Source organism: Pyrgilauda ruficollis, unplaced genomic scaffold (genome assembly GCF_017590135.1).
Source record: "Pyrgilauda ruficollis isolate IOZ18807 unplaced genomic scaffold, ASM1759013v1 scaffold13, whole genome shotgun sequence".
Taxonomy (NCBI): Eukaryota; Metazoa; Chordata; class Aves; order Passeriformes; family Passeridae; genus Pyrgilauda; species Pyrgilauda ruficollis.
This window is the reverse complement of record NW_024511432.1, coordinates 6986208-7013018: the sequence shown is the minus strand read 5'-3', so window position 1 is coordinate 7013018 and position 26811 is coordinate 6986208. Positions and strand designations below refer to the sequence as shown.

Sequence of the window (26811 nt, the reverse complement as noted above, 5' to 3'; positions counted from 1 at the left end):
TCAATTTGACTCTTTGTAGAGGTAAACACTCACAAGAGAATAAAAAAAAAAAAAAAAAGTATAGAAGGAAAAGAAAAAGATACTCAGAACAATTAGTATATTTCCTTTCGAAAAAAGTTACCGGGGGCCGGGCGGGAATGAAAAATGCAGCCTTTTTGCAGAACTGGTGCGAGTCCCCAACCTGGCGGAGCGTTCTCTCTCTCGACACCTCCGCCCTGTCCCGCCGGAGCCAGCGGCGCTCCCCGGCCCCATCACGTGCCGGGGCTTGGAGGGGCCGCGGCTCTTCCCTGCCCTCCGCTCGCTGCCGGCGGGGAGCGGCCCCGAGCCGCCGGCGCTGCTCCGCGCCCGCAGGGTTTGCTGGGCTGCGCTGGAAGGCTGAGCAATGTCTCTCGCTAACTGCAGCCAGATGTGCCTGCTTGGCAGCGCGCTGCACACACAGCACCGAGGGAACGCCGGATCGGCGCTGTCACATGGGGTGTAAGTATCGATTAGGTGTGTTTGGTCTCGGTGGGCTGGGGAGGGTTGTGCAGGAGCAGGGCGCACTGCAGTCTGTCCTTACTGCTGTTCTTTTTGCCCCGCTGCTGTTGAATGTTGTTCCGTGCGGCAGCCCGGACCGCGATGGTTAACACGCAGCAGGGCCGGCTGCCGGCGCTGAGCACGCAGGCTCCTGAGACATCTGCTTTACACTTTACTTTCCAAAGAACTTTCTTTGAATGTGTAGGTTGTTTTTACAGAATTGTGCGGCTTCTTTAGACAATGCCTGCAGTGCTCTGAGACAGGATTTCCTCGCAGCCACAAACGTGTTCCAGTGGTGGCACGTCACATTTACGAGCCATTCTTCATCAGTACAAGGACATGAATGTCCCCCATGTTACACTGTGGTATGCTTTGAGCAAAACATGGGAATTTTCAAGCTCTCTAGTGTCACAAAGATAGAAAATAATTTAGCCCCTGTGAATCATCAGGCAGTTACTGATATTTTTTAATAGTTTTTGGGCAGATTCTGAGAAACTTATGTGTTGGATATAATATTGAAATTAGTGGGGCACATCAGCATGTACTCCCTGCCCCATCTCCCACGGATGTAACAATACATCCATGCTACTGCACTGCAGTTGCTTGGGTTTGGGGTGCATTAGCAAATTACTTATCAGAAGAGGGTCTGGGAGCTGAAGAGGTGGTGAGCACTGCAGCCTGGGGGGAGCTGGGAAAGGAAGGTGTTTGTTTCAGTTTCTTACCCCTTCACAAACCTGCAAGGCTTTATTCCCCTCCTGTGCCCAGGAAATTTAATGTTTGGAAAAGAGACAGCAGGCTCCTCACCTTGGCTACCCAGGACAGACCTGTCTCCCCAGAGCACTCAGGGTGTGAGTTGAGCTGCTGAGCCCTCTGCCATTCTGAAAATCAGGCTACCAAAGCAAGACTGCATCTGAAGGTAGGGCAGTACCTCTGGAGGCTGCTGAGCCTGCAGAAGATTGTTGGGCTTTACCTTCTCCTACCTTGCAGGCGGCTCAGCCCTCCTCAGAGCTGTGGGGCCGTGCTCAGAGGAGCTGGAGTTTCCCAGGTTGCTGGGGCCCAGCCCGGTGCCTGGCACAGCTCAGTGCTGCAGGGGCACTGCCCCCTGCCCTGAGAGAGACTGAGAGCAGCACCACTGCCTAAAATGAGCTGCAGCCCCCAAACTGTGCCACGTGTGCCTGAGTGCTCACCTGGGCCAGCAGGGAGCATTCACCTTCCCTGGAGCTCAGCCCTGCATGCAGCTGCTCCTGCCCAGGGTCAGCAGGGCTCCCATGGGACCCCAGTCCCCAGCGAGGAGGGGTCAGTTCCTCTCTGGGACCCTGAACCTGGAGACAGACACCTCAGCAGCCCTCACACAGCAGCTCTGCAGTTCCCCTGTGTTTGAGTTTGTACACTTCATACAAGTTTCTGACTGGGGTGGAAGGTGAGAGGAGTTGACTGCAGCAGCCATTTGCAAGCAGTCATCCAACGTGACTGGCATTGCAAAGGGAAGGCTGGCAGTGCCAACAGGAGAAACTGCAATAAAATGGGACCAGCCAGCTGGGAAGCTGATCAAACTACATATTTGGGGACTGAGGCAGGCAGATAAATAAGGCACCCTGTCCTGTAACAGCATGGATCTCATCCATTTGTTTGCTCTGGCCTGGAAAAAAATTTAAAAATGCCCTGAAAAGCAGCTCTGACAGGAAAGTTGGAAATTATCTTTGGAGCAGGGCCTGCATTTTTGTTACCTGCTTCCTCAGTATTTGACTCAACAGAGCTTTTGCCTCCAGGTGCTACAGCAAATAACAGCAGCAGTGCTGTGACTGTGGCACTGGCCAGCAGTGTCTGAGCTGTGCCATCGTGGGCAGCTGAGCACTGAGCCCCTGCTCCTCTCCCTGTGCTCCCTTGGTTCAGGTTCATAAACCCAGTTCCTGGGACAGCTCTCAAGACACACAGCTAATTAAATTCTACAGCCTGCTCTCAGTTTGTTTATAGACTTCAGAACTTGTAAGCAGATGAATAGGATGAGCTTTTATCTGGTAAGGCAGCACAGCAAGTGTTTTGGTCACTTCATTTTTCTAGGGCTTTGCACTTACCAACGTGCCAAAAGGGGTCTTTGTATTTCAGCCACCACCTCTGTCTTCTAATCAAGAAGATCAAATATAATTCAGCATCACTTTATGATCCTGTAACTCCAAATGGGACCACTTCACAAACACCCTGAAATGCAGAGAGGAGTTGTTCAACACCAGGGCCACTTAAAGCAATAACTTCGATGAGGTTATTGACTTTTCCTTGAGTGGGGTGGTAGAAAAACAAAGAAAGACAGAAACAAACCCCAAACCTATGGGGGAATAAAAGCCATTACATGACACCCAAACATAGAAGTGGAACACAGCTTCTTCCCCTGCTCCAACACACAGAGCTACTTTTCCCCCTTAAACACTTCAAACCCAGCTTAAATGATTAAACTCAAGTTGTTTCATGCGAGTTTTTGTATGTGGGGCAGAACAAACCCCATTTACGTGACCACACATGTGTCAGCTGACACAGTTCCCTGTGGGTGCCCCAAAGAGCCCAGAGGAGGTTTTGCCAGCACAGGATTGAGAATTTGGAGTTTTGACCTTTGCACTTCACTTCAGGTTCCTGTAGAAGGGTGGGAGAAGGATGGAGCCCAGTGCAGCTTGAAGAGAGCAAAACATGTGATTCCTCACCCAAAACAACACTTTCCATGTCAGTGTGTTCAGCAAGACATTTAAATTAAAGTGGAGTCAAACACTCTCCCAGCCCTCAGGGCTGCAGGGGATGGGACCAAGGGTGTCAGTGGGAAGATGCAGCCTCAGGGCTTCAGGCAGTGCAGACTTCTTGGTGTCAGCATCCTGCTCTGGTGGGAGAAAGCTCACCTGCACACATCTGTTCCACACAGCCCCAGCTGCAGCATGGGCACAGGGCATGTCATTATCGCTTCTTGAACAGTGTCAGGACTCTTCCTGAGGCAGAGAAACCAGGTCAGGAGGATCCTGGGAGTTTGCTTTGCTCCTGCTGAGAGAATCCGGATGGAAAAATTCCTGTAAACCAGGCAGGAGAGGGACACGTACAGACTTTTCCCCTTGCAGGCCAGAGCCCAGGCAGGTCTCAGTATTCAGCACTGGCTGCTACAAGATGACTTTGTTTTTGTGGAATGCATTCAGCAAACATGAAATGAAAACAAATATCCCACACCTGAAGCATTGCCTCAAAGTATCCCCACCGCCCAGAATTATACAATCTTCTCTGATGATTGCAAAAAACCCTGATCAAACCCATCAGTGCTGGATCCCCCACGCTTTCTTTAGCTCGTTTTATGGACAGACAGATGGACACATCTATCAGCAGCCACAGCCCCACACGTTTCATGGCCACACACTGTCCCTGTGCTGCCCAACCCAAACCTACCAGAGGCAGCTCCAGCGGCAGGAGTGAGGAGAGGAGTCAGGAGGGAGCTGGAAGCACTTCCCTTGCAGCAGGGAGAAGCTGATCCGAGGACACCCCACAGCTGTGCTTGGTGGGGATGGATGTTTCTGTGAGCCAGGCTGGGATGAGTGGGCAGCCGAGCTCATTGCTGATTTTGTGCCCCCCTGCTCAGTGCATCATGTTCTCGCTTGATTATCACAGCTGAGATTTTCCCAGGGCTGGCTGGATCAAATAACCACTCCTCAAGGCACAAAGCAGCATGCCAGAATCACCAAGGCTTCTTGACTGAATCTGGGGACAGGACCAGAGGACTTTTTCCCACTTTGGCCCTGAGCAGAAGTGCCAAGTGGTGGAGATGTGATGACTGCAGCAAAAAAAAATTGCCAGGATGGGCTCAAGGTTTCATATCATTCAATTGGGAATGAAGGGCTAGCAATTTTTTTTTTATCATCACTTGACTGCTTTTATTGCAGCTGTTCTTGGCCATATTTCAGAATCCTCCTCTGAAACAAATGAAAACCAGGCAGAGGATCGGGCCCTCTGCCTGAGCGTGCAGCAGCACAGGTCAGGCTCCCTGCCTGGATGCTCATCAGGGTGCCATGGCCAGCTCTGGCCACTTCCAGCTTTCCAGCCTTTTGTTGTCTCTTGGGCTCTGCAGGCTGTGTCCCCTTGGTTCTTCCAACTCATTCTCTATTTATGGCTGCCCATCTTGCCACCTCGTGGATGTGGGACCTGTCAGCCTCTTCCTACTGCCCAGCTCAGCCCTGGAGCACTGCTGGTGCTCAGCCCAGGATGGAACATCCCCAGGAGAGCAGCCCCATTGTCCCATTCAGAGCCCATCAAGCCAGACTCAACCCCCCTCTGTATCCATCCCCAGACAGCCAACACAAAGAGGGACAGCTGCCTGTTTTTCCAAGCTTGGAGGACACAAGAGGCAGTGCTGGCAGCCAGGCCATTCCTCAAGGCCCTGAGTGATGCAGCAGTTTGTAACCCAGCTCCATTTCAGGTAGGATGGAGGATCCCCACAGCAGCAGAGGAAGCAGAGGTGCCTCTGCCTCAGACACTCAGGGGTGTGCTGTGCTGAGAAACACTCTGCTGTGCTCTCATCTCTTCCCTTTGGCATCAAATATTTCCTGCTCACTTTGATGGCCCTGTAATTATTTTCCCCTGGTGTCAAGGTGGATGAATAATCCTTTTGGCTTTAGGACATACCAGAGCATCTGCCAGAATCATCAGTCCCTCTGTATTCGAGAGCAGAACAGCTTTTCCCACACTGACATCCACGGATAGAGCTTACACCACTGTAATAATCAAGGGTATTTTCCTTCCAAAGAGGGAAATACCTAACAAAGACTGGAAAATCCATATAATTAGATCAAGGAATGACTTCAAGGGCTGGCAACTTCATTTGAAAATGAGAGGTCTGTATTCAGCACTGAACTGTTTTATTTCAGCATGGAAATCACTCTTTCGGATCCTTTACTTTCAATAAAAGAAAACACAGAGGAAAATCTGGGCTATCTGCCCAGGCTTGTAACAATTCAGGGTTTTTCTTGGCTTTTCCAAGGGCACTTACTGCCAGATTGTGAGATGCTGGCAATAAAAAGCTGCAAGCCATGGAAATTACAAGTTTCATGACACACACATTTTATTCCAAACCCTTGTCGATAACATTAAACACAGGAAAAATCCAGGACTTTCATCCAGCTCCTTAATTGCCATCTGAAGCCTGGCAGCTGAAATAAGATCAAACTTTTGCATAGAAAAAGAAATTTGCTGTTACTGTGAACAAAGAGATGGGACTTCAGATGTAAAATGCAAACCAACATCCTATACATGTCAGGAGGGACTGCTCCATGAGGCTGAACATGGTTATGAGCCAAGCCACGTGGCAGAAAGAACAGAAACAGAAAACAGATCCTGAATATTCTAAACATTTGAACAACAATTTACAAGAGATCTGAGAAAATTGTTCAATCCTGCTATTAGTAACAAAGTTATGCCAGTGAAAACATCTGCCTAGCAGAGGAGTGAAAGGTAAACAAAAAAAAAGTTAACAAATGAAGAAAAGCCTCTATCAGAGGGCAGAAAAAGGCAAGAAACAAAGCTTAAGTAAAAAACCCATGGTCATTAGGACAAGGCCAGTATGATTTTAAATCCACCAGGAATGCAAAGAGCCTTACACCAAGGCATGGATATGCTGTTTTCCAAAATAACAATTTCATAAATAATGGAGACAAAGTGAATGAGGTCAGTAAACATTTTGGAGCTGTACTTGGGAAAAAGATATGCAATAGCATATGATGATGATGAAATACTCTCTATTTCAACAGTATCTTGGAGGTTAAGTTAACCAGTAAGGAAAGAGCACAGTATTAAATAATGATGTCCAAACAATATGCATCTAAGAATTTTAAAGGGCCTGGACAAGAAATCAACTGGTATAATGATTTTCTTCCTCTTAAGTCTTGAAATATTGCTTAGATACCACAGGTGCCACTGTTTTATTAATAATAACAGACCCGTCAATCTAATTTTGAGTTTGAAAACTTAACATTATGGCTGACACAAAATTGATGGTTAATGAACAATTAGCAAGTGATCCAGGCCAGGACAGTAAAAGGAGATTTGCTGAAAACAGATACCACCAAATTCTTACCAAGCATTTGCACCTTGTCCTGTCACTGTATGCCCTTGTCAAACGTGCCTCTCCAGCTTTTTTTATCCCAGACGTCATTTTTGGATATGATCTCAGCTAATTCAGGACAGAGAACTGTAATACCTTCACAGGTAACTTCTCTTAGTACATCACAGGCAAGAGAGAGCCACAAGTCACACATGAACATGATACATTATTAGTGGAGGTATAAAAGACTTACGTGCACTTGTTGGGGGAATTTTTGGGTGGGGCTCAACTTCCTTCTTGCTGAGGACAGGAGGTATGGTGATGGGGATGGGTCATGGGAATGGTGATGGTGACTCACCTCCTCCTGGAGCAGCTGTGGGGTCCCTCTGCTGTTGCTGCTGCAGGGAGTGGCTGCAGCCACAGGGTGATGAGAGGACCTGCTGCTTGCTGCCTTCTTACTTCTCTTTCATTCTCCCTTTGTTTGCAGTTGAAGAACTAATCAAATAAGACAGAAGATCTCCAGGAAAAGTGTAAGTGAGGAAAAATCCTGTATTTCAAAAGGCAGCTTCATCTATCAAACATGAACAAAATTTTCCTAACACCATGCTCTGCCTTGCTTTTGCATATTAGATTTATTTCCCCAGCTCTCACTTAGGGGTTAGGGTGATTTGGCAGAGGAAAAACACCCATGGCCCCTTCCAACCTTTTTAATGGAAGTTACTTACAATGGTTTAATATTTTATAAAGAATACTGGCAGGAGAAAGGTCCTGTGTGAATTCCAGATTGTACCCAATGTATTAATTTTGAGTACAAATCACAGTTTAACAAAAGTTGGCTTCATGTGCAGGGAAACACCAGCAACACACTGCCATGGAGAGTCTGCCCTTCAGCAGTCAGCTCTGGGCCTCCCTGGTTTGAGTCAAAAAGGATAAAAGCAGCAAGTAATGGTTGCCAAGCTAGGAAAAAAAAAAAAAAGGAATTATTTATGGGAGAATGGCATCATTCATCATTTTCCACTTTGCTTTTCCCAATGAAATCTCTGAAACGACAAAACACATTCAGCAGTAAGGGGTGCAGGATTTTGGGCTGTGCTTAGAGGGTGGTTTTCAGGATGATGGATGACTGCTTAACCAAGTCACAGAGCTGGCTGGCACTGGGATCAGCAGTTTGCAACCCTGTGTGCCCTTTGACAAGTTCCTCAATGTCTCTGTGCTTGTGTGAGTAAAATGTGCTTTGCTGCTGGGTTTTTAAATGATGTTTAGTCTTGACTGCCTGCTTCAGACCTGCCAAAGCCTCACTGCTGACACGCTCTGTGTTTATTTACAGATGGACAGTGGTGCCAGGCAGCTCAAACACAGCTTTTAGCAGTCCCAGGAACTCCAGAGAGACAATGAGAGTTCGCCTCAAAGGGGATGTGATCTGTACCCTCTTCCTGCTGGTGGCACTTTGTTCTTTGCTCTACTCCCAGCTGGAGCATTTAGTCCCGGCAGGAAAGAAGGAGCCAGCACAGAGCAAGCCTCGAGTGGCACCAAAAACATTCTCTGATCCCAGAGCACCTCGGAGGCTGATGCCAGCAGAGGCAACTGCACCCAGACCTCAAGTTACCCCTGTCATGAGACAAACAGAAGTGGCCAAAAACAGGGTCCAAACTACAGCTGCACCCCCACTCACTGATTCTGCCTTCAACTTCAAGCTCTATCTCCTAAACAAGGATAACAGGAACTTCAACCTCCTCATTAACCAGCCCAGGAAATGCCGAAAGACACCGGGCGGTCCCTTTCTGCTCATTGCTATCAAATCAGTCGTTGAAGATTTTGACAGGCGTGAGATTGTCCGGAAAACTTGGGGCAGGGAGGGTTTGGTGAATGGGGAGCAGATCCAGCGAGTGTTCCTCCTGGGAACACCAAGGAATAGGACAGTGCTGGCAACATGGGAGACCCTGATGCACCAGGAGAGTCAGACATACCGGGACATTTTGCTCTGGGACTTCATGGACACTTTCTTCAACCTGACCCTGAAGGAGATCCACTTCCTGAGCTGGGCTGCTGAATTCTGCCACAACGTGAAATTTATTTTCAAAGGCGACGCCGATGTCTTTGTCAATGTCGAGAACATTGTTGATTTCCTCAAGAGGCACGATCCCACTGAAGACCTCTTTGTTGGGGACATCATCTACAACGCCCGTCCCATCCGCGTGCGGAAGAGCAAATACTACATCCCAGAGACCATGTACGGGCTGAGCATCTACCCCGCCTACGCTGGGGGAGGAGGGTTCCTGCTGTCCAGCTGCACCATGAGGAAGCTCTCTAGGGCTTGCAAAGAAGTGGAGCTCTTCCCCATTGATGATGTCTTTTTGGGCATGTGCTTACAGAGAATCAACCTCAAGCCCATTTTACACGAAGGGTTCAAGACCTTTGGCATTGTTAAGCCTTCTGCTGCCCCGCACCTGGAGACGTTTGATCCCTGTTTTTACAAAGATCTCATGGTGGTTCATAGCCTGAAAGTTGCTGAGATCTGGCTGATGTGGAACCTGCTCCACAGCCCACGGCTTTCCTGTACTCAGAAGAAGCAGGTGAAGAAGCCTTTCCAGTGGAAGAAGAAAGCTCAGACAACAACACCAGCATCACCCCTCAGATAATGCAGGCAGAGTGCAGCAAACACAGCAAACCAGCCAAGAAAGGGAGCCTGGAACTGACACTGCCCAACAAACCAACCTTCTGAGTATTTTAGCACATCTTATTTACAACATTAAGAAAAGACAACAAACAATTGCAGGAATTTGCCCAAATTCCACATTTGCACATACATATCATGTGGGTCCTTCTGTACTAATGAGTCCAAATAATCATAACATATATATAATTTATTATTATTTATTAGGATTATAGTAGTGCTTAGTGGGACAGTGTGTAAAAGCACATTGAAAAATGCAGTCCTTGGACATTTTTCAGCATGGTTACAAGTGTGAGAAATGAAAGAAGACACAGGGTAAGAACAGACACCAGGGAGCACAGGGATCATTGTCAATTTGCTACTTGACTTGGACTCATTGAAAAATGACCAAACAGGAACTAGAGTCCCCTTAGTGTCTGCTCAGATCACATCACTGCTGCCTGGTTGGTCTTCCACAGGCCTTGTAAGAAGAGAACAATAAACAGCTCTTGAAATGGGGTCCTACAGCTGCAGTTTAGGTGGATTACAAGAAATCAAACTGGATGTTGAAGCTGGTGTGGCTGGTGGAGCAAAGGACAGGTAAGTAGGTAGCTAGAAAGGAGCAGACTTACAAAGGGCCTTTAGAGAAAGGACAATAACTTCAAGTTGCTTTTGGCACTTCCCTGAGCTCAGGCTCTCTGCACTACGCTGACTGACGTTCAAGGACAATTCACAAGTCATCAGCAGTATCTGATTGCTCTCATGATCTGACCCAGATTTTCAGAAGGTTTGCATCTGGAGAGATCCTCTGGCCTGTGCTTATAAGCACACCCCCACACAGAGCTGCTGCTTGCATCACGTTTGGGAGCTGCTTCAAACCAAAGAGTGGACTGGGCTGGTTTCTACAGACCTTGGTCTCTTGCTCAGCACAGCCAGCTGCAGAGGGCCGCCAGGGCTTTCATACTGCTGCGGGTGTCTTGTGAAGGGAGAAAGTTTTCAGACAAAAGGACTTCAGAATAAAAGTCCATCTAAATTTATTGCAAGAAATCAAAACCACACAGCAATCTTTCTGTTGGGCTTTCCAAGGTTCAGTCAGGAACTTTGTGAGTATTTTAAGCATCAGACAAGAACACTGAATTGCTCAGATTTTCAAAGTATAGTCCAGACTTTGATGCATTTTGTTTTTCCCAACAGCAGACTACCTTAGAAGAATATACTTTTATCAGACATCAAAGCAGAAGTGAATTCCTCTAAATCAGGGTTACAAAGCTGTGAAATTCATGGGACAAAGAGCCTTAATTCACCTCTGATACCGTGTTTGTTAATTCTTTTACAAGTTTTTACCCCCTCAACAAAACTCCTGTCCATCAGAGAACCCCTGAGGATGGCACATCCACACAGCTTCAAAGGGAACTACAATCAGTCACAAAAGCCCAAAGTTCCTTTCCCTTGCACAGAGCCTGCAGCACAGCTGCCTTTCATATCCGTGTGCAAGCTCCCTCCCTCCTCCCTGCAGCAGTCTGGGCTCAGTGCTGGTACTGACAATGCACAGACAGAGCAGCAGGCTGGGAAACAGCCAATGGACAACAGCTTTACACACTGCTAATCTTCATCATGAGTTCAAGCCTTACAACAATGTGTTTCCAAGAAAATGTCAGCTTTATAGAAATGGAAAGATTTCTACATTTGAGGTATTTTCAGGATGCAATCCCGAAATACAAAATGTTCACATGAGCTTCACAAGGAGCTTTGCAGGGTGTGGAACTAAGCCAAAGCCTCACTGGTAGGACAAAATCAGCCCTGCCCCTGTCTGCTATCATGTGTGATACTTGTGTATTTATGAGATTCTACAGAAATGCATTACCTGGGAGTAGTTTACAGTTGGGGAAGTTATTTATACCATCATTAAAAGACAGCATGCGGATGTGCCTCTAGTTGTCAGAGTGAGTTTGTCAAGTACACCTGCACACATGTTGTAAGACTAAAACCACAGGCATTTTTCATTAAGACAGTAACATGAAAAATACATTATTCATTATTTTGGATAACTTGGTAAGTATTTCCTTATGCTGCACTTATTTTAATGGCAATGACAGAAAAATAAACAGAGTTTACCTTGCAATTTCCTATGAGGCAGCTAGTCAGGTTCAGCAGTCCTTATTAAGGTTTTGTTTTACACTTGAAGATGCTGAGATTGGGTCCTCCCTCTATAATGTCTTGAGATCTGCAATCTATCCACAACACAGCATTAATGAGTGCATTTTGTCCCAGATCAAAGTTGTTGTTCAACATCTGTGTTGACACAGTCTGTGCCAGCACATACCCTGATGGCAGAAACAGAACTAAACTGTTTGCTCCATTATCTTGGTCTATAGCATAGCTCATTGCTCTTATCCAGTGAATACCAGAGTCTCTCTTGATGAAAGATCCATCTGGTTTTGTTCTCCAGCCTCTGCTGCATGGCCTGTTTGACCTGGCTTTAAGTTTCCATTTGCCTCTGCAGTTGAGCTGGAAGTTCACAGATGCCACGTGTGAGCGCAATGCTCTGGGGAGATGCTGAGGGCTGTGCTGCGACCCCTGCAGTTCTTTGAGTTCTCCTTGCTGCTATAGTAGGCAAAGGCTTTGACTTCACCCAAGCTGAATATTGTTTCCTTAAGGATGAGGGTCTTTTCAGAGAACCCTAAAGCCCCATGTGTTTATGACAACTGGCAGGAAGGACCCTCTACCAGCCTTTCTGATGCATCACAGAAACCCAAACCCCTCCATTTCAGAATGACATTCTGAATAGGTTGTATGAACTGGCCAATTGAGTGCACCAGTCATACTTGCTATAAATCTTGGCTTGGCAATTTTTTTCATGACTAACCCAGGACAAGAAAAGAAAACATAAAAACATCCTAAGTGGGTGCTACCAGTAGCAAACAAGGCAAGCAGACTTTCTCAGTATAAACTTCTGAAACTAATACATACAGTAAGTTTTATGGAGTCCCAAGGATCCACACACAGTCAAGTCTTGTTCCTGCTGTACATGAGTAGCCAGATTTGGTCACTATAATGAGCAGAGCTGGCTTGAGCCTCACATTCAGCACCTCCAAGTGCATCTCTGGACACACAAACTGGTGGGAATGCCAAGATCCGTCATTCAGTCAAGCCACTGCAGACAGACATCACAAAAAAGGTAGCCAAAGAGGACTCTGAAGCAATTCAGTATTAAAATCTTCTGCTTCCTGTCTGCAGCTGAATTATTCATCTTTCTACAGCAGGTTCTCAGAAGCAAACCTCAGCTGCAAACTCCAAGAGTACAAAATAATCAAACAGCTCAGAGAACCTTCACTACATATCAGCACTGAGAACATTCCCTGGGGAGTGCTGAAAGACCCTCAGATCAGAGAGAAAAAGAAGCCTATCCCAAAGCCCAGCATGAAAATCTGCTGATCTCCTGGGCTGTACCTCTTGCAGCTGGACTTGCAATTCTCAGCAGCCCAGAAAATCAGCCCACCCCATTTCCCTAATGATGCTACTAACTGCAGTGACAGCTTTCAAAACCAGTAAAACTTTTAAATACAATTTTTCATTACTTTCTCGGCCTATGATCAGTAAGAAAACCATACTGAGGAATGAGAGTGGAAAGTAAAGAGGAAATAAACCCAAAGGAGGGGCACAACTGAGTCCCTCCAGGAGTGGCAAACAGCTCCCCCATCATTCCTGGCCAGCCCAGTGCTCTCTCCAAACCATTCAGACTCAACTCATGGATAGTCTCTCTCCCCATCCCTTTCCCAGCCCATCTGTTGACAATCCATGGGCTAAAACCTTGGAAAAAACCTAACACAGGTTTGCAGTGCCAGCCTTGTCCCAGGGGAGTGCCTGAGTTGGGTGGGAATCAAGGTGTGACAATATGACAAATGGTGTCTACAGCCAGAGAAGCAGAAAAGGGTGGAATAATCTCTGTGACCTCCCTACTTGTGGGAGGTTTCAGACAGAGCTTACCCAGCAAGGAAAAGGGTAAATTCAGGATTTCAGGGCTGCAGTTTTTCCGAGATGAGCAAAGGGGAAAAGGGAATACAGCAAATCAGGCTGGCTTGATTATTTAGTTGATTAGACTGCACATTGCATAATCATGGAGGGTTTTTTGTGATTGGTATTTAACTAAATGTCTCTCTGAAAGATAATAAAAGAATGAAACTAATGCACTCAGTGGAATATATATATATATATAGTGTAGGTGTAAAGCATTAAGGCACTTAAAACCAGCTTCCAAAATTGCAATATGCAGTACTTTAAAATAACTAAAGGAATAAAATTTAAAGGGGAATTCATTAATGTATGAAAAAGGTTACATTAAACCATTATAGCCAGTCCAGAACAAAAGTTACTGTAATAATGGTATCTTACACCACAGTGAATGCCCACCTCTGCAAACTCCAGCTCACCTTTCCTGCTGCTTCAAGCACTCGTTTTTTTTAGATCATAAGGAGAAATTATTTCACCTGCTGGAAACACAGACATGCCCACAAACACCACAAGATCTTGGGATGTAAATTTTGGCAGATAAACATTTTAACAGTGACTTTATTAGTTACAGCAAAAATTCACATAGGCAAAGAATATGGTATTTAAGTTGCACCAGAGCCCTCCAAGTAACACATACACTCCCCCCAAAAAATCCTTCATGGGCTCTGCTTCACTGAGCCTATTTTTAAAGCTAGAGTTAGATCTTCAGTAAGATCCTACTTTCATTTTCCCCTTGTTTTACTCCAACCTTACCTTCTCTCTGAAACAACCTGGTTCACATTTACATGAAAAGAACCACCAGAACTAACCAGTATTTTAGCTCCACGCACAGTGAGGTATTTATTTGGCTACATGTGCTGTGTCAGATTGTGGCTGACAGAGAGGAGGGGGCTTTGCACTGGTGTAATCAAGGTTTAAAAAAAAAGGTGTTTATCAGGCAAAAGATGACACAGAACAACTGTAGAACCATGGAATAATTGTTTCTTGCATTGTAACATCAACAATTATTCTGAACACAACCAGCCCATGTGAAACTGTGCCAAATCAGACAACTTGGTCTTTGCCCAAATACTCTGCGGAAAGCAAGCAGAGAGGGCTTAGACATAACATTTCTTTCAAAGCAAGAGCCACACTGACTCACACACGCCGATTTAACTCCAATGTACATTTTGAGCCACCAAACAGAAAAACCTAACAGAAGTTCTGACTTAGAGAAGTGACTAACAGGTTCTAATACCAAGTAAAGAGTCAGTGTGAAGGAGGCAGCAGCACCCTTGATTTCCTTCTGGAAAAGAGCAACTGGCCCCTAACCTCCAGCCAGCCCCAAAGCAATGATCAATCACCACCTTCTTGTAGTGCTGAAAGATTTTGTTTTAAACAGGTTGGATGGGAGCTCTGGAATGTGAACGATCATGATCACATGAATCAGTTCTCACACACCATATGATTAGTCTTTCAGAAAAAAAAAATCTGTTTAGAATTAAAAATGTGGCAGTTCCTGGCAACAGAAGATTGATTTTTCTTGTCAGGAACTGCATTTTGGGGAACAGAGGGTTCTAGTATTACACAGCAGCACTTATCTATACAGCACTGCCTGGAGCCATCGCAGGAGCCCAGGGACTGCTTGAAGGCCTGAAGAATAGGTGAAGAGATGTCAGCTTCACCTCCTTAAAGAAGGGCACAACAGTCAGTTTTATTGAGTATAAACAAATGAAATACTGTGGACGGTACTGCAATATAATATAAAGTTACTGCAATATTCAAGTTAAGCAGACACACACAAACTCGTCACCTCTTTCAAATGGAAAACAGCACACATCAGAAGGGGAGAAATACACTACATGTTTTATTAAAAATGCAATTGTACTTAACTTTATATCAAACAGTTTTATCACATGAATCCAAAATGGTGGACCAATGCACATGTTGCCAACATGCAGGATGTGTATCAAACCACACAGGATTATCACAAGGAACAAGGCCATCTGGCAAAGTGGGATCTGAAGCAGCCCAAATTTCTCAGTTCCTTCGGGAGGGGGAGGCAGAGCTGGCCCCTTGCTTGCCCCTGAGCAGCCTTTGCCTAGAAGAGCTCTTGGTTCAGATGAACTGCCTCATCCAACCTCCCTTCCTGCCACACTGCCATCCTTGCCTTGTCCCCCAGAGCTCCTCTACTCCTCCTCTTTCTGATTCAAACCCACCATCAGTCCCCTCTACCCATTCCTCACCTTCTCATGCCAGCAAGTCCTTAAATGCTCCACAATGCTTCTCTAATGCATCAGCTCAGGAACAGCTTGGCTTAGCTTAGTCCAAAAAGGAACAAACAAATCAAAACATCTCAGACAAGAGAGTTGTGAACAGCTGCATTCACAAAGGGTGGGTGAGGAAATCCATAAAAGCAGCTCCACATTCTCTCTGCTGGTGCTTCTTCAGACCTGCCTCTCCCAAAAGTCAAATGCTTTGAGCTCAGCCCAGCAGCAACAGCCAAGATGCAAAATCGCCTTTAATCTGTGCAGAGAATTCTTCACTATCAGGAGGCTGACCTAGAGAAGTATATGGGTTTTTAAGAGAGAACTGTTAATTACCAATACTATTTTAGTCACTAGGTCTCACCAGAGCATTACAAGTAAAGCTGGAAGCCACTGTAGTTATTAAATACCATAGGTTAGCTGCTGCTCCTGTGCTAAGTGTCAGGGTTCATGCTACAGCAGCAGGCCTGACCTCACTCTTCTGAAGAACTTCAACTCAACATGCTTGAGAGCAGGATACTGGTGGCATCTGCATAGCCATTACTCAAATCATCCCATCAAGGATTTATCTCCTCTTGCAGCTTATCCGGAGCCTTTATTAGAAAAGGATGGATTAAAATTAGTTGAAGTTAGCATCAGGATTGCTGTCACATTTTAGTAACAAGAATCAGCACACACAGCATCTCAGGTGAGAGACCACAGAACTCTGTGAGAGCCCTGTGAGCCAAGCAGCAGGCAGGGTCAGCCTGCACTGCAGCACTGAGGGAGGCTGCAGGAGGCTGAGGGCTCTGCCTGCCCACACTGCCAGTGCAGGAGTCCCCTTCCTTGTGCCCTGCATTAACCTTGGAGCTGCTTCAGGGCAGGGAGACTCCCAAAGCTTTTCTGTCAAGTCCCTTGGGGCACAAGAAGGCAGCAGGAGAATTCACATTTGCAGCTTTCACTGCAGGCATTTCCTCCCTTCTGCTGTGCAATATTCCCCCTCTTTGAAGCTCAATTGATTTCCATCATCCCCAAGGGCCCACAGGAGCATAACAATCTCATTTCTGAACACAATGCACAGCCCACGGTGCTATCGACCACAGTTTAAGACTTCTCCGCTTCAGGGCAAAACCTTACAAAATGCTTTAATGTATCTTTCAAGTTATGCTCGTTACTGTTTCTTTGGAGAACTTACTGAACTGGCTATAAAGTCACTAAACTCTAGTCAGGTACTTCTAATACAATGGTTGAAAACCAGTTAAAAAAAAAAGAATTGGTAAGAAAACAAAAAGCAAGAACATCCATGATTTTATTACAAAAACACCCAGCAACTGTATTTAACACAAAAACAGTAACTGAGAGTCTCTTTTTATTTTTCTTTCAGTGTACATGCTCATTATTATTCCATTTAATTTACAGAAGGGCTATGTAAAATGAAATTAAAATTAGAGAGGAAACAAAAAGGAAGATTGAGGCATAGAATTTTCTTAGCAAGCAACGATCACAGGAGACAGCACAGATTGAACAGGGATTCAACAGGAGTGACACCTAGGGATAAAGGTAAACAGTAACTTTTTCCTTATCCATTAGATTCTCCATGGGGCTTTTTTGTTTGTTTTAGCAAAACAGTTTAGAGTATCACAGTATAGAGGAAGACTAAATGGCAAAGAACGTCTCACACACACACACACATTTATCCCTGCTACTGGTCCAGGATCCCAAACTTCAGTTAACATTCGATTTCCTATCTCTCATTCATTGATAAACTATACAGGATTACACTGTACATGGAGTTAAAATTACAAAAATGTCATATTTACAAAAATCTGTACACACATAGTAAAACTCACAAAATTGTCATCTATGTATCACAAGTTGCGACACCAAAATATTAAAAATGGGATAAAATTATACATTTCTCTTGTCCATTTTTAAAAAGGGTTCATTATTTCAAAGACAGACCACCTATTTCTCCCAAATAAGACTGGTAAGAGAACTAGAAACCTAAAGTATCCTCCTGGGATAAAATGTCGCGAGCAGCATCTCCCAACTAGAAAGAAGCCTATATCCTGTCTGCTGGGGTGGGGTGTGCAGTTAGCATGTATGTACAGAAATGGTGAAACTACAACCAGCATGTCTTTGGCTAAACCTTTGGCATAAATTAAAATCATACATCAAAAGTTACAGAAAAGGTTATCTTGGTGATGGCGGAATTCCAGAATTTCTTTCTGATACACCATTATATACAGCTTTTCTTTCTCTGAAGAAATAGAGTAGGAATATAGGATTTTGGAACAGAGGCAAATGAGGCAACATTATTTCTTCGTTAAATTTTTCACTAGTATGAAAAATTGTATCAAATCTTTTCATTAAAACATAATTCAATCATAGAAATAACCCCTTCCAGATTTTTTTTTTCTTTTGAAATTGCATATGAAAAAAATTAGTAAACCAGCCATGACAGAAAAAATTGTATCAGCATATCAAGTACATATTAGTGCAGGAAGGTGGATAAATCTGATCCACTGTATAAATAAGCTTTATGCGCAGTGTACATTAAATAACCACCACACCCCACTCACACCCAGTACACAGATGCTCCTCAGTGAAGATAAACGTTTATCAAGTAATTAAAGTGTATGTAGTGCAAATGTTACAACCAAGTATTATGCACATGCTACTTGCTTGGTTTAAAGTTACACGAAGATGTGGTGCCTGAAATCATGGACATATATACATCCTTGTCACACTTGGTACAATGTCCTAAGCCACAGAAATACCGAGGTGTTTAGATCTATATATATATACACACACGTTTTCTTAAAATGTGACCACCACATCAATACAGTAACACAAACAGACTAAAATCAATACCTGCTTCCAGATGCTCCAAGGCTCAGAAAGTTTGTGCTTCTAATTCTTGCAGTCATTACGTGCCCCTCTTCCATTTCCCCCTTCTGCCAGCTGAGAAGGAGGGACAGTCTCTTCACGTCTGTGCTGCATAGGATGAGGGCAACGGAGAGGAATAAATGACGGCACAGGCACCTAAGCTGCTTTCCTCCATCAACAGTTCCATGCCCCATGATGAAGGGTTGAGAGAATTTCCTCTCCACACCTCTCCAGGGTGGAAAGGCTTATTGAAAAAAAAATAAAATCATAACGTGCTTTCCATATTATAAGTGGCAGCAAATCAAGGCACGCTGTACTAATTCTGTAGCATTGAGATTAGCTGACTTTGCAGGGGATGCTCACTGGGGAAGGTCCGACGTTCTCAACTGGCTGCTGGGCCGTGTGGGGCCATACAGAGTAACAGAAGCTATGTGATTATTCTGCATCACCTGCAAAAGCACAGCAGGGAAAAGGGAAATTAAATGAAGTGCGACAATAAACAGAAAATCAGAAGTATCAGAATGGTGAATACAGAAGGGATCTGTCTGAAGAAAGAAATCCCAAAAGCAAATGACAGCAACAAGCTCTTGGCTAGTTCCTAAAAACAGTCTCTTAGATTTCCATGACACAACACCATCTGCTCCAACCAGCCATGTGAACGTGCCTCCTGCTAGCACAAGTTCCAGGTGACAAACTTGAAGTTTCAGCTTTAACATGCCAATGTACAACCTCAGAGAAGAGGTTGCAAATTCCCTCTTTCTGCCAACAGGCCCTAAAATTATACCACTCCCAAGCACTGGCTTCTATTGCAATAGGAAGAAAAGCCACTCATAGTAATAGCAAACTCATCTTCCCATGCCCAGACAAAAATAAAAGGGTTTTTTCCTAACCTCAAAGATCATTCGCTGCAGTCCAAAGCAAAAGGTTGACCCAAATGGGTTAGTGTTGTTTGGAGATGATGACCTGAACAGAAAAGAGGGGAAAAAATTTTAGAATGCATATGTGAGGATCAGGAACATCTTAAGGAGGAATAACTACTCAGCAACATAAGGTGAATTACAGCATCTTTATCATGGCTTTCATCCAAAGAAAGTAGCTCTGCATTACGCAACACCATTGCTAGACTCCAAGTGAGCCAAAGGAAACTCTGTTTGATATTACAGAGCTATTAATAACACTTGGGGATAAAGTAAAAAAAAAAGAAAAAAAAAAGCCACTAGTGACCTCTACAGGAAACCTCTCCTGCACTTAACTTGAACAGAAAGAACCCTAAAAAACCCCCAGATACACAGAAAGAGAGAAGCACCACGTTAGCTAAACATTATTTTTGTGCAAGATCCTTTCCTTTGTGTCTCAACCTCTACCATACGTATTTACTAGATATAGTCTATTATTTATATTTACTATATACTGTCTATTAATCAACTAGATTTAGCATGTTAAGAGGATTAACCTATATGATGCTGAAATAGAATAATCCAAGTTTTATTAAACAGTATTTTTCAAGATCCATGTACCACTTTCTTCCAGGTATTTCTGGATTGTACATTGACAATTTCTGTTGACTGCAATGAATTTGAGATTACAGCCAAAAAAACCCCTAATGAATATTTACCTTTTGTCCTTTCTTGTAAACTGGTCAGTTTTTCAAATTGCATGCCTGAGCCATTTGAGATGTGCTCAGTAAAGCGCTCTCTGGTTGAACTACTCTCTACAACACAGATGGAAGAAATAGAAGGGCTCTATGTCATCACTATTTCACCTTAGCTTTACTTCATTCACATGGCTTCTGCTCTAATCATCTCACTGGCATAACAGAGGAGTAAAGGGGAACAAAGGGCACAGTGATTAAGGGGGGGGAAAAGAAAAAATTCAAAGTCAAAATCATGTGAAAGTCTGATAAAAATACATTAATTTATCTGAAATTGCTGTGGTATTTGCACAGTACCCATCACTTACACTTGCACTGAGATAAAAATAAATCATGGTTTCACATCATAAAATGATAACTCTGCAAACAGATAATGCTGTTTAACCCAGTAGCCACCTCAATGCCTGCAGAAACACAGGAAATTTAAGGGCTATTCTATGTTCAGTCAGCCTAGAGGAACTGTAGAATCACATATGTTCATAAAAAACAATCTGTTTCAGACAGATTGCTGTTGTATATGTTATCATATGCATATATACTGTGCTATATAATGTCATGCTACTGAAATACTTTACAGAAAGTATAAAAACTCTATTTATTACTCATAAAGAAAAAGACTTTTTAATGCACTGTTCACTCTGAGATCTTCTCTGGATTTTGCATTTCAAGGAATTTTGGAGATGCTTTCACTCAGCATGTCTGTTTATTTCCTCTGAGAGCAGCTATCTCATCTTGTTAGTGGCCAAAAAACCCCTGAAACTTTAACCAGCAAAGCAGTACAGAAGTAACCAGTGCCATAAACACTCTTCCTCATCCTCTGTTGTCAACCCCATCCTTGCCAAGCAAAATAAAGAGATTTTTACCTGTGAAGTACCACTGGCTTCTCTACAGGGTGCCCCAGTAGATCCTGAATACTGTCCCACTGTAAATACATCAATGAATTTGTATTAAAATGAGGCACAAGAAAACTGTTCTTTTTATCTAGGAAAAGTGCCATGCACATGTGTTTGTGACAAACCTATTTGTTGAATAAACCTGTGGTTGTATTTACAGAAGTATTTTGTGACTGGAGCCATACTCAGTAATGGAACTATCCATTGCTAGGGCTAGTAAATTCTCTTAAGGTATACTCTAATTTTTGTCTAAAAATAGTTTGGAATTAGAATTATTAATATAAAAATTTCTATTAATCTTATGGATGAAATGTTGCTGGAAAGTCGTGTGGCATGTTAGGGGCACCTCAGAGAGCACAGCAGCTGTGGGAAACTTCAACAAAATATCCTCTTACATACCTTTGCAGAGAGGAAAAATAGCCCCAATGCTACCTCTCCCCCAAGTCTTTCCTTGATTTAAGCAACAATATTGGAGAAGAGGAAAGCTGCACTATTTAATGATTGGGAAGTGTCCAACAGTTTTCCTCACTTGAACCAGACCCCAAGAAGCTGCAGTTTCACACACAAAACTGAAGTAAGTCAAAGCACTGAAGGGAGTAAGTTAATTCAAATAAAAAAGCATAGAATGGCATCTTCCAGATTGCTGACTCCAATTTTTCTTCCCAGTATGGGACCCAAAATTCACCAAGGAAAGCCTTCATTTGGCACCCCAGGAACCAAGAGAGCAGCAGTGACTGTGGCTGAATGTTGACTGCAGAGACACTGATGAACAGTTTTTGAGAAGTTTTTCAACTTAATGCAGCTGTCAAACACGCAGCAGCAGCTGCTCAGCTGGGAAGTTCATTTAGGTGGTAAGGCTGTGGAGGCTTCAAGGAGCCTGCTGTCATCAGGAGATGTCACACTGGCAGTGACATTTCTGAAAGGCTGCTACCTAAGAAACATCCCATTACTGGTGCCCTTCAGAAGAAAGTGGAAGGGCACTGGACTCTCCCATTCCACGTCCAATCCATGGACATGTTCAATAGTCCATGTCTTCAAGAGCTCTGCTTGGTACAACAGCTCCGTGAGAATTTTGTTTAGGAACATGTCTCCAGCTAGCATTCAGCCACCACTGCTGTTGTTTTCCCCTACCACTTATTTCATTATTTCTACCTGCAGCTGTGTTAAAATGCAAGCTATGCCATAATGTAGTAATTTAGTTTACTTGAGGAATGCTATTACAAATTAATTAAATCTTTTAACACCCCAAAATATTTAAAACACAAGATACACACTAACTTTAGGCCTTCTACTATTCCACTTTAAAACAGCATGATACCACTGCTGTAATTTCTTTGAAGTGTGTTGTAAAGTTGGCATGAAATCATCAGATGGTAAGAAAATCAGGAAACCACTCAGTTCTGCGCAGGCTTACCTTGCTGTATGTTGTACATGTTTCTGTCTGTGAATCAGCACTATCTATGAAACAAACAGAAAAGCTTTTATAGCTTAACCTTGAACAGTTCCCTACAAAATCCTTTATTTTGGCATGTTAATTCAGATAGCAAGAGACACAGGAGCATTAGATCAGGTCATATACAAACTTATCAGCATTCACTAGCAATTAGAGTTGTCAGTTAAGGTGATAAAGCAAACCTCCCTATTTACAGCATGTCCCAACTTTAAGACTATAAAAGCTTAAGCTTGAATCTTAGATGGAAGAACACCACTGTAGAAGAAACTCCATCTCTATGCACTAAGCTAACAGACCCAGCACAGCCACTCCAGGAGGTAACACGATGTGCCACTCATTAATGCCAAAACACTGCACTGCACTTGGAAGGAAAGCTGGCTAAAAGTGACATCTGGGGACTCAGGAGCTGGCAGGCCTGAAATCAGTTAAAACATCCCTCTTCCAAAATAAAGATGGCAGAGAGCTTGGGAATCACAGCCTACCTATTAAAAAATAAAAGGACAGCATTGCATTTACAATTACAACCTTTAAACAGAAACTGTTTGCTGGTGGTTTCAAGTACTGTCACATATATCTTACATACATATATTTGGGTACTCCTAAATACTGAAAGCATGTTCCCAAAGCAGTGGGAATGGACCTAGACACTAAACATGTCAAACAGAGCGTTCAGTCAAGTTAAAGACCATTTGCTCCTCTATATTTTTCCCTCTCTAAACATGTGCTCTTTGTGCTGAGAGCTCAGTGTCTGTGCAACTTGAACTCTGGCTCTCAATTTATCATCTCAACTTGGAAGTACAAAAGGGAACTAATAAAACTGCATCAGGCTCTGCCACCAGAGGGAAGAAGATGGGCTCTTCAAAACTGTTATAACATCTGTTCACAACTTGTTGCATGTCCTGGGCATAAGCTAGAGGCCAGAAAAGCTGGTTAGAAATGCCAAATAAATAAAAAACCCGACACATTAAGAAAAAATTCATGATGCTACTTGAAGTAAATAAAATTAACCACAAATTAATGATTTGAAGTACAATAACCTAAGGGAAAATAATTTTAGAAGTGAGGATTTTCATGCTCATTCTCTTGGCTGAAGTACAAATCAACTTTCATGTAAGCCTGTACACACAAACATTGTTTTTCCAGGTCTTTAATCCTCCATATGCTCAAACTGCTGTGACAGCCACAGGAGGATTGCACTTCACACAGCAAGCAAAGTGCTTGCAGTAAATACCAATCAGAATGAGGAAAACATCCCTGGCCAAAACCTAGGCAGCATCTGGCATTCCCTGGATAATCCAAATACCTCCACAGTACGCATTTTTTCTTATGTTGAAGAAGTCTACTCCAATCACTGCCATCTTCAGACAGGCTTCCCCTACTTTGCTGAGATTAGTTACTGCACAGAGCTGAGAATATCTTAGTACCTTGTCAAACCAGCACTACTGATTATAGATTTCTTTTTTCAAATAGAGATTTTCAGGTGAACACAAACAGACATACTTTGTCTGTAGCACATAGAGCCAACATATCTGGATGTTTATTTTCATTCTCAGATAAACCAGATTATATTAAATACCAGTGGACTGGACAGATGAGCTCAGACTAACACTGCCTTACAGATTTTGAGCCGCCAGGTACAAGGTAATTTATTTTAGCAGAGCAGCAGCATTACAGGATATTTTGATGTTGCAGCCAAATACTTGCATGATCCAAATAAGTGAAGAGGTAGTGTAAGTAAAATCAGAGAACTGCTACCTTGCCCTGAAGTGTCTCTTCCACTTAAATAGAAACTAATCCCAAAGCTTCTCCTGTCTCAATGGCTGTCACTATTAGCACCCTCTGATAACGAAGGACAGAGCCAAGAACTGATCCAAGCTCCCCTTGGAGCATTCTGTGCCCCCTGCAGCAGGACAGCAGGGAAATGCTCACCTCTCTTAATGACGAGTGGAATCTTGAATTCACAGCGATGGTAACTAGAAAGTGCAAATCGTAAAGCTATTAGAGAACAGAGAAGCCAAGATAAACTGCACAGCCACACACTTACAGCTCTTAATAATCCCTTTCATGAAAAGTCATAGAAAGGATAAAATGAAAGTGAGACTCTACGATAGCAGATTAAGTTCTCAGTTAGATTTTCAACATCAAAAAAGGCAGCAGCCTAGGAATGTCCTAATACAATTCTTTAGAGGACACAAGAAGTCCTTCAGCACCAATTACTCTTTTGTTACACAGAGTGGATAGAGAAATATTTAGCTATGAAACACCACTGCAGATTTTTCTGTCACTAACTGCTTTAATCAGACATCCAACCACTAACTGATACTCCTCCTCTAAAGAGTTTACATTTAGAAAGTATTGAAAACATGTTCAGAAGCATGAGATTTTTTAATCACTAACTGAAATCACATTAGGAAGAAAACAGCAATGAAGCTACCAGAAAATGGTAAGACATTTAAGACATACTTGCCAGTATATATGAAGGCATTTAAAAGTAAAAAGAAAATACTATTAAAAAATGTTACTAATGATGTCTGCAACCTCCTCAGGTTACTAGATACACAAAAGAGACTTACAAGAAAATACTGTAATTCTATAAAGAGAACATAAGATTTCAGTTGTTTTAATGCAGTCTTTAATAGATGAGTTCTGTACACTCACATGTTAAAGTTGTAATGACCAGGATAATTTGTATGCAGGACAAATTTCTTCACTTTGTGAGTGTTTGCATCAAAGAGAATATCCTGTTGAAGACAAAAAACAAGATGAAGCAATTTGGGTAAGAAGGTGGTGTTCCCTAAACTAACTTGCAATTACTTAAAATAGCCCCTGTATAGAGTGACATACATTTATCTCACTGAAACTGAATCCAATTATGAAAAGTAGTATTTGAAAATAAGACTATTTGTAAATTCAAATAACACATTTCCTCCAGCACTCAATCACAACTGCAGCTTCATTTGCTAATGTTGGCAAGTTTTCTAAGGAGGTCCTGTTTTTCTGCATATTATTTATAGTAATGTAAACTAAAGCAAAACAGCTGCAAGAAGAACATGAAGATTTAACTACACCCCACAGCTCAGCAAGCTTTCACAACTGATGCTATGGCACACTTGCCTCAGTTCTGTGGGACAGGGGAATGGATCTCAGGAACAAGAACTAGTTACCTATGCAGCAGGTACTACAGAAAAAGGAGAAAACCTAAGAGGCTGCCAAAGTGCAAAGAGCCCTCCATGTGGAGATACAATGCTGTTGATTAAATTTGCAAGTGTTAAAGTAAAGTGTAACTTTTCATATTCAGAGATTCCTAAGGCAGCAGTCAAGAGTTTTGCAGCCTCTCATTTCCCACAGCCTTTAGCCTCCTGAAAGGATTGCTGCGTAACTAAATCAGAATTTTACATGAATTGTTGTTCAGGGAAGCTTTCCACTCACCACTCCAAGTGTGAAATAATTGAAGAAGTAGTCATTGCACTTTGATGGGACTTGCTTATGGGGCGAGGGCGAATGGATTTTCATCTGCAAGAAATACACGTTTCAGATGCATTCAATAATGCTTAAAGATGAATGCTTTTAATAACAACTCTACATTCAAACAAATTGCTATAAACTCATTTGAAACCTTTGTTCAACTAAGGAAGATACTGTGCTTCATGACAGGATTATCACCTTCTTGCAGCAGCACAGTGACACATCAGCTTTTTCAGTTATCGTAATTAAAATGTTTACTGACATTATGCTGTGTAAAAACATTAGGAAAAGATCAAAGTATATGCTGAGGTTATTTTACATACACTATAAGTGAAAAAAAAATTGGCAGCACACACTTGCTAAGGCACATTTGGTATACAAAAGCACTCCCATTTGTAACAATTCTTAAACCAATTAACATTACACAATTTGATTTTTAAAATAAATTTAAATAGATGTGCATCAATTTAGATTTTTTAAAAGCTTCTTAAAACCTATTACATAATGGTTCAGCCTGGTCTATTATGCCAAGTAATATGCTGAGCACCTGTAATTTGTGCTACATGGCAGTTCACCTTCACTGACCTTTCCAAACACAAGCACTATGATGAGACTGAGATACCAATGAACAAAGTCTGTGCCTGAATGAATTCCCTCACCTTGTCTTCAGACTTGTAGAAGACTTTGTGTGGAGAGCCCAAGGTGCTGAGCACATCCTGGCAGGAATCACCGAAGTACACACAGCGCTCAAATACCCGCATCTTGGCATCGGCTAAAACACCTGGGCCACAGCCTGAGGAATGGAAAACAACTCTACATGCATCCTTCCTGATCACAGAACACATCAATAAATCAACACCAAAAGGTTAGCATTCCTCTATTTATCACAAACCAAACAGCTGCATTCCTCAGACAACAGTGCCAAACTAAATTTAACCATTTACTTTGCAAGTGTAAACATTTCTTATCAGAGCGGTGCATGTGCTGGTTGTTGCAT

At 43.1% G+C, this 26811-nt stretch overlaps 2 protein-coding genes and 1 long non-coding RNA gene across 10 annotated transcripts in view; 1 reads left to right on the top strand and 2 right to left on the bottom strand.

The window, feature by feature from the left end:
- The first annotated feature begins 275 nt into the window (after positions 1–275).
- B3GNT9 (UDP-GlcNAc:betaGal beta-1,3-N-acetylglucosaminyltransferase 9) lies at positions 276–11155 on the top strand. Of its 2 annotated transcripts, XM_041458828.1 has the most exons (4): positions 299–477; positions 4826–4954; positions 7062–7104; positions 7902–11155. In XM_041458828.1, the coding sequence occupies exon 4, from the start codon at positions 7966–7968 to the stop codon at positions 9211–9213; it is 1248 nt and encodes a 415-aa protein (XP_041314762.1). In that variant the 5' UTR covers positions 299–477; positions 4826–4954; positions 7062–7104; positions 7902–7965; the 3' UTR covers positions 9214–11155. The 2 variants fall into 2 exon arrangements, with proteins under 2 accessions (XP_041314761.1, XP_041314762.1); XM_041458827.1 differs by lacking the exon at positions 4826–4954 and having other exon boundaries at positions 276–477.
- On the bottom strand, positions 6523–13341 carry LOC121348865. Its single transcript, XR_005954426.1, has 3 exons — positions 12198–13341; positions 11343–11458; positions 6523–7069 (listed from the first exon to the last, which is right to left on the bottom strand). It is a non-coding gene; the product is annotated as an uncharacterized LOC121348865 (long non-coding RNA).
- Positions 13342–15068: 1727 nt separating this feature from the next.
- PHAF1 (phagosome assembly factor 1) overlaps positions 15069–26811 on the bottom strand; it is a 36480-nt gene continuing 24737 nt past the window's right edge. For 2 of the 7 annotated variants that reach the window (XM_041458627.1, XM_041458626.1), the window contains 9 exons: positions 26474–26607; positions 25779–25862; positions 25008–25090; positions 24279–24322; positions 22311–22354; positions 20867–20925; positions 19243–19315; positions 18716–18801; positions 16757–18596 (listed from right to left, as the gene is read on the bottom strand). In XM_041458627.1, coding sequence (XP_041314561.1) covers positions 18527–18596; positions 18716–18801; positions 19243–19315; positions 20867–20925; positions 22311–22354; positions 24279–24322; positions 25008–25090; positions 25779–25862; positions 26474–26607 — 677 coding nt within the window. In that variant the 3' untranslated portion in view covers positions 16757–18526. Of the gene's footprint in view, positions 15779–15894; positions 16078–16756; positions 18802–19242; positions 19316–20866; positions 20926–22310; positions 22355–24278; positions 24323–25007; positions 25091–25778; positions 25863–26473; positions 26608–26811 lie in introns of those variants that run through there. The other 5 variants (XR_005954412.1, XR_005954414.1, XR_005954413.1 and 2 more) reach the window with 5 other exon arrangements.

Excerpts from the sequence above, each read along its gene's own strand:
- B3GNT9 (XM_041458827.1), top strand. The coding sequence starts at position 7,966 with ATGAGAGTTCGCCTCAAAGGGGATGTGATCTGTACCCTCTTCCTGCTG.